This window comes from Citrus sinensis, chromosome 9 (genome assembly GCF_022201045.2).
Source record: "Citrus sinensis cultivar Valencia sweet orange chromosome 9, DVS_A1.0, whole genome shotgun sequence".
Classification (NCBI taxonomy): Eukaryota; Viridiplantae; Streptophyta; class Magnoliopsida; order Sapindales; family Rutaceae; genus Citrus; species Citrus sinensis.
Window position 1 is genome coordinate 7,316,702 of NC_068564.1, and position 12,159 is coordinate 7,328,860.

Here is a 12,159-nt window from a genome sequence, read left to right on the forward strand (position 1 = left end):
AATCAGACATAAATTTAAAGCTACCCAGAAATTATGTATATTAAGCAAAATTTAGATTTTTATCCTCACTAACAATTGAGAGATATCTATTCTAAGAGAAGGTTTTTGGTGCTCTTGGAAATGTTACTCCTTATTTATTTAATACTTGTCACACGTCTATTCACATTATCTTGATTGAAATATATACATGATAAAGATTAATGAATAAAAAAGAAACAGTGCTTTAGGAGATAACACACAATAATTTTTCCTACTCCATCCAGTGGGAATATCTACCTCCATCTAATTGTATATAATAGGAGGAGGAATTGTGGAGTCCCCACTTGGGACTCAAGCCATTGGTCTATTAACACCCGTTTGTGTTAAAATTTTGGTTGAATTTATAGAATACTATAAATGGTAAAAAATGCAACCAAATAATATTTCGTGACTCTGTCTTTTCAGTTTTAGGAACAATGGTGGAATCATTTTTGCCGCTTGAAAAACTTACGGAAAAATTAGGATCCCGTGCTTTCCAAGAACTTTTAGCACTCTACTGTGTCAAAAATGACGCAGAAAAGCTAAAGGAGACCTTAACCACTGTCAAAAGTGTGGTTTTAGATGCTGAGGAAAAGCAAGTCCATATCCACCAGTTAAGAGATTGGCTGGAAAAGCTTAAGGATGCTTGTTATGATGCAGAAGATGTGTTGGATGAATTTGAGGTGGAAGATCTACGAAGACAAGTCATGACGCAAAGAAGCATCGGAAGAAAGTTACGTAACTTTTTTGGAAGCTCAAATCCGATAGCTTTTCGTTTTAGAATGTGTCAACAAATCAAGAAAGTCAGAGAGAGGTTTGATGAGATTGCAAACATGATGCATAAGTTTGATCTCACTGCACGACTTGATGATTGTAGTTGGCGAATTGTGCATGAAGAGAGGGAATCTACTCACTCGTTTGTGCGTCCATCAGATATTATTGGAAGAGATAAAGATAGAGAAAAAGTTATTGAAGCTCTGATGCAAGCAAGTTCTGGCGAAAGTGAAACTGTGTCTGTTATTCCTATTGTGGGAATTGGAGGTCTGGGCAAAACTGCTCTCGCACAGTTGGTGTTCAATGACCAAAGGGTAGAAGAGCATTTTGAGTTGAAAATCTGGATATGTGTTTCTGAGGATTTTGGTGAGAGACAAATTATGACAAAGATTATCAAGTCGATAACTGGTCAAAACCAAGGTGACTTGGATATAGAGCAATTGCAACGAATCTTGCGAGTTTGTTTGAATGGTAAGAGATATTTACTTGTTATGGACGATGTATGGAACGAAGATCCCAAAGTATGGGATAAATTGAAAAGCTTATTGTCGGGGGGTGCTAAGGGAAGCAAAATTCTGGTAACCACACGTAGCAATAAGGTTGCTTCAATCATGGGCACGAGGGGAGGTACTACGGGCTACAACTTACAAGGTCTACCGTTCGAGGATTGCTTGTCTTTGTTTATGAAATGTGCATTTAAAGAAGAGCGAGATAAACATTCAAACCTGGTAAAAATCGGGGAAGAAATTGTGAAAAAATGTGGCGGAATTCCTCTGGCAGTCAGAACACTAGGAAGTCTATTATATTGCTCAACGGATGAACATGATTGGGAATATGTGAGGGATAACGAGATATGGAAGTTAGAGCAAAAGGCAAATGACATTTTACCTGTTCTGAGGTTCAGTTATGATCAACTACCGCCTCGCTTGAAACAATGTGTTGCTTATTGTTGTATCTTTCCAAAGGATTATCAATTTTCAAGTGTTTATTTGGTTCAATTTTGGATGGCTCAAGGACTTCTCCATCCACTTAATGAAAATGATGAACTAGATGATATTGGCATGCGGTCCTTGAAGCAACTATGTTCAAGATCTTTCTTCCACGATTTGGTACGAGGATTTGAGATGTTCACTTTCAAAATGCACGACCTCATCCATGATCTTGCACAGCTAGTGGCCAAAGGTGAATTCCTAATAGTGAACTCTGACTGTCAATCTATTCCCAAAAGAGTCCGCCATTTGTCATTTGTGGGTGCTAATGCATCAAGAAAAGATTTTTCAAGCTTTTTATCTGATCTAGGTCGTGTGAGAACCATTTTCTTTTCAATTAATGATGAGAAGGTAAGCCAATCATTTGTTAGATCATGCATCTCAAAGTCACAGTTCCTGAGAGTGCTAAATTTAAGTGGCTCTGCTATTGAGGCTTTGCCAAGAGAGATAGGTAATTTGAAGCATATGAGATATCTTGACCTATCAAGAAATTATAAAATCAAGAAACTTCCAAATGCCATTTGCGAGCTGCACAGTTTACAAACACTGAATCTTGAAGAATGTCTGGAGCTAGAAGAGTTGCCTAAAGATATAAGGTACCTTGTTAGTCTCAGAGTGTTTGAGGTAACCACAAAGCAGAAGTCTTTGCAGGACAGTGGAATAGGGTGCTTGGTTTCTCTTCGTTGTTTGATAATCTCTCATTGCAGGAATTTGGAATATTTGTTCGACGATATAGATCAACTAAGTGTCCTTCGATCATTATTAATTGCTGATTGTCCCCGTCTAATCTCATTGCCACCCGCCATGAAATACCTCAGCTCATTGGAGACTCTAATGTTTGGTGTGTGTGAAAGCCTTAGTCTTAATTTGAGCATGCAATTGGAAGGGGAAGGAAGTCATCAAGCTCGCAATACCACAAGGCCTCACCTTCGGAAACTTCTCATTGCCGGAGTAACACCGTTATTGGAATTGCCACAATGGCTTCTTCAAGTTTCTGCTAGAACTTTACAAAACTTATTTATTGCAAATTGTCCCAACTTCACGGCACTACCAGAGTCACTGAGAAATTTCGAAGCACTTGAGGGTCTTGTCATTGGGAATTGTCCAAAATTGTCATCGTTGCCGGAGGATATGCTTCACTTGAAAACATTGAGGATTAAAGGCTGTCCTGCACTGAGTGATAGATGCAAACTGCTAACAGGTGAAGATTGGCACAAGATTGCCCATGTCGCTCACATTAAGCTTGATGACGAGATAATTAAATCAAGTGATATTTAGGTATGGATTAATCTCTCCTTTGTTTTTCCTCTTTTCATTCAAGTTTTTACTTTTGAATTTCTCAGCTAGCTATACCGTTTATAGTTTAATGTTTTGTTCTGTTTACCGAACAGAAACTTGTTGAATGTTAATTAGTTAGTTAGTTCAAATTTGCACTGATTTCTTTTCTTCTAATAAATGATTAGTTTGTTAATACAAACTCAAGCATATTATTTGGAAACCGAACCGTTCTTGGGGTTATATCTGTTTCTAAATCCAAACGGTTCAGGAGTTTTCAGAACGGAAGTTATAATGGGATTTTCTTAATTAGTCAGTTATCTTCGTGTGGAACCTTATTCACATAAAAAAAGAGCTTCTGAAATTTCAATTTTGGTTAATATTTTAACTCGCGTCAAAGCATCTAACAATTTATCCTCTATTTTCTCTTCTTTTCTTTTCTTTTTCCCCAAATATTGCAGCTTTCTTCGGAGAGGTTCAGCGAAGCTATAGAGACAGTGAAATTATTACTGTAGTGTTGTTCGGAACAGAGGTTCAACCGTTTTAATGTTGTGTTTAAAATTGCAAGTATTATATATTCATTACTTATCATAAGTATATGCGTGCCTGTATGACCATGACTGATAACCTTAAATATAATACCACTAATGTTGTAGAATTTCTGAAATTCTCATGACGCACAATTTATGTAATTTATAGTCTATTCTTTCTCCTCCTTCGGTAGTCAGTAATATAATTTGCATTGATTAATTGCGTTGCTTAGCTCTACATAATTTGCATTTTTTTTTTTAAGAATATTGATGTGTTGTGTAATGGAATGGTGGTGCCTGTATTTTGTGCTTTGTAATTGATGACTTACATTTTCCCAGAAAAAAATGGAAACGGATAGGCTTCCTTTTGAATGGTGACCTTTTATGATATGAATCACGTGTTCATCAGTAGCAGTTGGCCTACTAATTATATATTGCATTTTGGCCTTGAGGTGAAATTAGTGAGCATGTTTCTTGAGGTTTTTTTAAAATTTTTTATAAGACACTTGAAGAAGGAAATTCATGTTCTTGCGATGCTTCTTTCTCAATATAAAATGACTAATTTGAAGAATACTTATTATAATAGAACGTAGAACTCGTATGTATTTTAGTATAAAAATTCTGTACAATAAAAAGTTTTTTATGTGAAGTCAATCGACACTATCACATTATCATATTACCATTCAATTCTTCATTTTTATCTAATTAAAATGATAAATTAAAGTTGATACGAGAAGATTAAAGAAGATTGGACCTTGGATGGCAATGTGAATTTTGAACCGGCGCCATTTCAGCTCCACCTACTCTATAAATAAATGATTATGAGTGATAGAACAAGATCAGCTGATACAGAGAGAGACTCTCGACTCTTAATAGTGAGCAAAAAAATGGTGCGCAACTTCTTTTTGATTAAAATTTAATGATTTCTTCGTTAAGGTGCGTTTGGAATTGAGATGCTATAGCTTTTAAGTTACAGTTGCTGTGAAAAAAAAACTGTAATTATGAAACAAAAGTTAATAATATATAGTAAATATAAATTTTAAATAATAATTTTGATAAAATTATTAAAGATATAATAAATTTTATATTATACAAGTGAAAAATCATATCAACGTAGCTTAAAAACTACAACAGTTAATATTTACCAAACACTTTAGTACTATAACTTTTAAACTACAGCTGCCCAACCTCAATCCCAAAAGTACCCTTAATCAAATTAATCATTATTATATATTTATTTATTTATTTTTTTTTCAACTTCAGAAGAATCTGTTTTGTTGTTCTCCTCCTCAAGTGCCTATTTTTCAGTGTGCAAGGATGTATGTTGAGGGCAGCGGATGAAATCGCTAAACTGTTGGGGGTAGAGGAGGCGGGAGAGGAGATGGTTCCCATTTCCGCCCTTGCTTTCCTCCGCTTGGCTGCAAAAGTTCATCACAAATCAACTCCGTTACATTGTTACTGGTCTTTTGCTTATTTATTTTCAATGTCTTATTATGTTTTTAATTATGAGTTCATGATTTGAGTTGAGTTTTGTTGTTCTCCGCCAGCATTGTTTTATTTTCAATGTCTTAAATTAATTATGAGTTCAAGGGCTGTCAAATTGGACCAAGTCTCGTGGCAAGAATTAATTTTTCACCGTTTCTTTGAGATTCTACCACCGTAATTTAATTTTCACTTGATCGATTTCAACAAAATCTCTCAAAATTGTTGTCCTGAGCTTGCGGCAGCTTTCATCACCGGCGAAGGCTGAAGATTCAAGCAATAGAGCTGCTCATGATGAGGGGAAGGAGAAGAGGACCTACCGAGTTTGCAAGAGCGTGTATAGAGGAATAAAGCGGATGCCATGGGGGAAATGGGCAGCTGAAATTTGAGGCCCTTACAGGGGCGTCCGCTTTTGCCTCGGCACTTTCAACACCACCGAAGAAGCCGCAAGAGATTATGCTGAAGCCGCCAAGAGTATTCGCGGCAACAAGGCCAAGCTTAGCTTTGCTCTGCCGCCGCCGCCAATAACTCCACCTCCAGCTAAGAAACACTGCATGTTATCTAATGAGTTGACTCTGCCGTGTTTTGAAGATTACTTTTTTATTGGTTTATGCATTTGAGTTTACAAAGAAATGGTATTCTTTGTCCCCATATTGTGAACACTTGGGCTTTTATTGTTGAAAATTACCTTTTTTGCGCTGCTCTTATCTATGAGGTTGTGCTTTCCTTTGGATGCTCTTTAATAAACAGCTTTCCTAATGACAACTGAAGTGAAAAGTCATTTATCAAATGATTTGGTGAAATATCAGGTACTTTCATCTTGGTTTTTGCAGTTAATAGGAATAGGTTGGTGTTGGGATGTGCTACATGTATCAAGTTCTTATCGCTAGTCGATGTGCCATCATTTACTCTCACTGAATGTATTATTAGTTTATTTATTGAACAGTCCCAAATCAGTAAAGAATCCTCAATTTTCTCTGTTTTCTTTAGATCCTAGTAGTGTTTTCGCATGCATCAACTAGTGTTTATGCATGTGTCGGCAAGTGTTTAGACAATAAATTTAAAGGTTACGGTGACATAAGTTGACAGCAAAGGAAGGATGTATGCTGCATTTGAAGGAAGGTGAAAGTTTTCCATTTTTGTAAATGAGTTTAAAGCAGGATATGTTTAGTTTCATGAAATGCTTTCTTATTTTTCGATGACGAAGTAATGTGAGTCAATATTCTCTTTAAATAATGTTCCCCAGTTCTTGAACGTTCTGCCAATCTTTATTTCTTATTTGAATTTAAAGAAACTTTCTAAGTGCATACATCCATATAAAGTTGAAGATCTTCTAGAAAAGCTGGCATCCATCAAGATCAAGAAATTTTACTGCTTAGTACGTGTTATATTTATAGATTGGCTATTGAAGAAGTAGTATTTGTACCGATGCAGATGCAGGAACTATACACATCTAAAGTTTATGAGATATTTTTGTCTTTTTGACTCAGTTAGATAACTATCAGTCAGTTAACCAATTTATGTTACTCTTGTTTGGCTAGCCAATTAACAATTTATATTTGCTGGATTGTAAAGCCGACATCTGCAAGCCATATGTGATTTTATTTGAAGGCAATTTGCTCTAGACTATATGCGGATTTCTATCATGATTTCTATAAGCTTGAAGGAGATTTCCTTTTTTGTTTCTTTAAATGCCTGTGAGCTTGAAAATTATACCCGTACATGTTGAAACCATTAGATACATGCTAAGAATCAAGCATAATTGTGTCCAGTTGAAACCATAAGTTGGGTCCTGTTTTATGAGAAAATTATGTGTAATTTGGGTGCAGTAAACCTAGGTTGAATACCGGGACACAGTATAAAAGCGAAACCACATATTGAATCTTGCATAAAGACCTTAAAGATGTAATTTTGAATTGTACATGAGATGTTGTCTGGACCAAATTTCAGCGGCTTTGGTTAGGATTCAGAAAAGAGAATTGTAACCGCAGAGAATGCTCTGTGGGATGGTTATATCCAGGTATGTAATGGCCTTATTTTGATTCTGGGCTGTTTGAGATTTGTGCTGCTGTTGATACTGGTTTTAGCTATTTTCTGCTACTGTCTTATTTGCTTTTTTGTTTTTTAATACTACTTTTGCTGCTGAATTTTGCTGGTTTCTGCTGTTTCACTCGCTGATAGCTGCTGTTTATTACTATTGTTTGCTACCTTTTGATTTGCTCCTTTTTTGCTGCTGATTTTTGCTGTTTCCTTCCGCTGTTTTTGCTGCTTTTGTTGCTGTTTTATTTGCTGTATTTTACTGCTTTTACTGTTGATTTTTGCTGTTTTGTACTCACTGGTTGCTGTATGTTTATTAATATTGTTTGCTGCTGTTTTATTTGCTGTTTTTTTGCTTCTAATTTTTGCTGTTCTCTGCCATTATTTGCTGCTGCTGTTGTTTTACTCGCCGGTTGATGCTGTTTTGTGGTTCGCCTCCTCAAGTGCCTGCATTTTTCAATGTGCAAGCTTATATATTGAGACTGGCGGATGAAATCTCTAAACTGTTATAACATCCGAGGCTCCCCTAGAGAAGGATTTGGTCTTAATTTGGGGAAGGGGGTTTTTCTGGTTTGTACAAAAGTGTATGCATTCCTTCAATCACGTAGCTTTGTGCCCATGATTAAGCATAAATAATCATATAGACCCGTTTTGTAATGATAATGACAATTTTATGATTCAGACACGTTGTTAGGAACACTGTATTGGTTTTTCTTTCGCTGTTTGTACCCATGATTAAGCATGTAATGGCTTTTAATAAAAAATAATAATAAGAAATAGTGCTATATCAAGATTATAATTTAAACAAAAAAAAAAAGAACTTTATAATAAGGATGAGGATTCATTTCCAGTTAGATGAGATATAAGATATAACATAGGAAAAAACCACCTACATTCTCAAGATATATTTAAATGGTTATATAGATCCTTTTAGTTTCATAAATAATCATATAGACCCGTTTTGTTTAATATTAAAATAATTATATCTTTTAATTACAACAAACCAATAATTGATTTTGAATAAATTTTTTATAATAAATATAAAGTGGAACTGAAATAATATTGCATATAAAATAAGTTAAAATTTATAAATTATTTTGAATAATAATATTAAAATGATTTTACCCAACCCTCACATTAATTTATAAAATTTATATTATTTTTCTTACTATTTTTTTTAATTACATCTACATCGTATAAATCTTAAAGTAAATCTTTAGTTTAATAGAATTTAGTATCAATAAAAAACCGTTGGGATAGACTAATAATAGCTTAATATTAAAAATAATTTTCATTATATATGTTATTTTATTAAATATAGTTGTTGTAATATTTTATTTGTATCATATGCTATTTATTTATTATTTTTATCTTATTATTATATTTATATTTATTTGTATTGTTATAATCAAAGAATATTATCGTCGAAAAGGGATTTATGTGATTATTTATGAAACTAAAAGGGTCTACGTAATCATTTAAGTAAACCTTAAAAGCGTGAGTGGCTTTTTGCCATATAGCATATGATCCGATAGCCAAGGAATCAATTATGTATTTCTTGTTTATGAAAAAATGAATAATCCTTTAACGAGGGTTATCATCAATTGCAAGTTTCTAGTTTGGTTGCTTGGTTCGAGGACTATGAATATTACATTATCATAATTAGGGGAAAGAATATATGCTTTAGTCTTTAGCTGGTCTACTTTTTTCTTTTTGATTAACCTCTTGCGGGGAAAGAATATTGTATACACAGCACACTATAATACTCTAATTACCAATTCTTTTTGTTATATTAAAGTTCATAGTGATTAATTTGTCCTTCTTCAGCGCAAAACAATTCCATTTCAGCACATCTACATTCTACAAGGGCCCTCATTTCTCTTTGCTCCAGCCAATTGATAGCAGAATCATCGCAGACACCTTGAGCTCCGTCGAATCATCATAGACAATTGGTGATTGGTGGGAGCATTACAAGAAAGGTACGACTCCTTCAAACTGATAGATTTGTTTATATGATTCAGCGATAGTTTTATATATGGTTAAGTTATAGCAATAATGAAGAGATAATCATGTACATCATCAGTTATACGAATGCACATACTAATTTATTCCTTTACTTGCCAGAATCATACATGTAAAATGAGATAACTTTTAAGGTTTAAAACTTTGCAATTCATTTAAAATCTAGTGGGATATTAATTGGTAAAATCACTCAGTGGTAGTACAAGAGGTTTGTGAATTGTGATTCCACCAGTTTATGTGGGTGGAGCGAGAATTATTTTTTTAATAAATAATTAATAAAAAGTAATAATAATATTAATAAAAAGACATAAATTTCAAGGTTTAAAACTTTACAATTCATTGGAATGTAGAGAAATATATTGCTTAAAATTTTTTTATCTAATTAATTTACAGGCAGGGATATATATATATATATATAGTGAGGCTATTTGCACAATCTTGGGCTTTGAACACATATTAGGATGAGGATATTTGAACCAACTAAAATACACTCACTACTAGAAAAATGGTCTTTACTGACTTTAGAATAGTGTCAGAAATTACTTTTACTGACACTTGTTAATTGTGTCAGTAATCTGGGAGTCAGAAAAATAGTGACACTTGTAAATGGTGTCAGTGATTACTATTACTACAATATCACTGATATTATGACACCATAGTGTTAATAGTTATTGATATTTTATTAGTGTCTATGATTACTGTTACCATGGTATCACTAGTTAATTTATTTTTTAAAAAATAAAAAATTAAATTGGATCATTGCCTATTGATTTATTTGTAAAATTAAAAGCACCACAAAATAACAAAAAGAAATTGATTTATATCACAAAATCTTTCATTTCACATTTAAATATTATTAGTATATATTACAAATTGAACTTCAATAGCCAAAATATGAGATATCCTACTCTCATAACTAAATAATCCAAATTCAATACATAAAATTAGTCCCTGTCCCTATCTGACCAACTTCCATCAGAATTAGCCTCATCACTTCTGCTTTCACTGTGATAATTGGAGCGCCTCCGACTCCAAGTTGTTTCATGAACTTGACGTTCATCATCATGGCTTCTGCCAGAACCACTTTTCACATGATCAGCCTCCCTTGATCTAGACCTTCTGTAATGATGCCTATATAAGAAATTACAAAACCATAAATAACCAGAAGATTTCTAACATCAGCAGTAAATACATTAAATAATGAAAATTTGATCATAGTTTGGATCATCATCCCTTGTACATAAGATTGCAATGCTACATCACCAAAGGCTTCTTGTTGAATCTAATTATTTTCTTGCCATGCTTGCAACATGGTCATTACGCCACATACTAATCATACATTTTTGGGTTTTAAACTCGAACAATAAGAGACAACCAATAAAGTTAGAAAAGAACATACAATGCAAGCCAAGACCACCGCAAACAGGACATGCTGTGATGTTTGATAAAAAGCCAAGACAAAAGTAAAGGGCACGGCAAATTTTTTTTTCCTTCTTCTTAAATATTGATGTTGATAAATGGTTGGTTGAATTTGACAGACGAGCAAGTACTTCTCAGATCTTTGGAAAAAAAAATGCTTTTGATTATTCCAGCAAACACCATAGTCCATAATCACCCAAAAAAAAAAAAAGCATTTGAACCTGATAAGAAAAAGGAACAAAAAAAAAGCATTGTCCTTGCTTTGAGATTCTTTCATCATCTATAAGAAAATTAAGACAGTAAGATGTTGCACGATATTCAATATAGTAAAAAGCAGTTGAAGAATATCCTGTAGAGCATTTTAATGAGCAAACAATCCAAAGGTTCCAAAGGCATACTTTATCATAGTCAGCTTCAAGCTTGATAAGTGGTGCAAAAACATTTTGATACTGCATGAAATAAGAGAGAAAACAACAACTACAATTAGCAGCCATAAGACAGACTGTAACTTTCCGCAAAATTCTCATGTAAAAATACCGAATCTAATTTTTGCATCAAACACAGAACCTGATATGCATCTTCATACTTCAAAGCTACAGGCTGAGGCTCATCATCAACACCAGGCTTCTCAAGATCCTCAAGTGTTGCATCAAGATTTGTCTTCCATAGTTCTTCTACCTTGTTTATTTGTCTTTATGAAGACAGACTTCCTTGTGTTTTGCTCGCACCTACAGGAAAACCCAATTCAGAAAAATGAGGTGTCCTCCAATAAATGGACCATAATACACTAGTGTCATTCCACTTGAATTTAGTCAACAACCTACCATAACCAATCAGTGCCAAATGACTTTGAACAATTACTAACACCATAAAAATGAGAAAAAAAAAAGCACAGAAAGTTATTCAAATTTAAAAGCAGAAGACAAACTGCATAAAAAGTAAAGAAGCAAACTGAGCTACATCAGCCACATGACAAAACAAAATACATGAATAAATAAAAATATTATAACAATAGTAGGACCTTTCTCCTGAGGAACATAAGTGTTTAAATTAAAATTGGAAAACTAAACCCTTAAGATCCTAAGAAATAAGTTTTTATAGCATAAGGGCTTCCACATTTCCACATCCAAAATTATAAACTTTTACTCTCATACATTGGACCAGCTTCTAATAAACAAGTAATTAAAAATACTGGGAACCACCTTGGAACTAAAAATTAGCATTCTTGCTAAGAGAGTAAAAGATAACCTAGATTTATAAAAGTCAGTACCTAGTACCATTACTGAGGCAGGGTCCTCAGTGTGGCATTCAGGCCATTGTCCTCCAATAAAAATCAGTGTCTAGTACCATTGAGGAAAAAGGAAAGGAAAGAGGGCTAATAATGGGACTGGAACTTGAAACTGAATGGGTTTCTTACAGCAAAGGCATTTTAACATCTATAGAAATTGTGGCTATTTATTGCATGAATATGAAACGTCCAGGTGACTCATCAAAAGATAGAAACCTAATTGCTTTATATAATTATTATCCATGAATATGAAACGTCCAGGTTTCTTATCACCAGTGCCTAAACTCCGTACACAACACACACGTTGGCACTCAGAACACAAATA

The 12,159-nt window shown here is 33.9% G+C and overlaps 1 protein-coding gene and 1 long non-coding RNA gene across 2 annotated transcripts; one reads left to right on the forward strand and one right to left on the reverse strand.

Annotated features, from left to right (window-relative positions):
• Nucleotides 1-455: 455 nt before the first annotated feature.
• Nucleotides 456-3,781, forward strand: LOC127899808 (putative disease resistance protein RGA1). Its single transcript, XM_052433933.1, has 2 exons — nucleotides 456-3,059; nucleotides 3,518-3,781. Exon 1 carries the CDS (start codon nucleotides 456-458, stop codon nucleotides 3,057-3,059), a length of 2,604 nt encoding a protein of 867 aa, XP_052289893.1. The 3' UTR covers nucleotides 3,518-3,781.
• A 7,013-nt stretch (nucleotides 3,782-10,794) lies between these two features.
• Nucleotides 10,795-11,328, reverse strand: LOC127899644 (uncharacterized). Its single transcript, XR_008051521.1, has 3 exons — nucleotides 11,114-11,328; nucleotides 10,945-10,995; nucleotides 10,795-10,826 (listed from the first exon to the last, which is right to left on the reverse strand). It is a non-coding gene; the product is annotated as an uncharacterized LOC127899644 (long non-coding RNA).
• Between the last annotated feature and the right edge of the window lie 831 nt (nucleotides 11,329-12,159).

What these genes read in the sequence shown, in the direction of transcription:
- LOC127899808 (XM_052433933.1), top strand. Translation starts at nt 456, where the DNA reads ATGGTGGAATCATTTTTGCCGCTTGAAAAACTTACGGAAAAATTAGGA.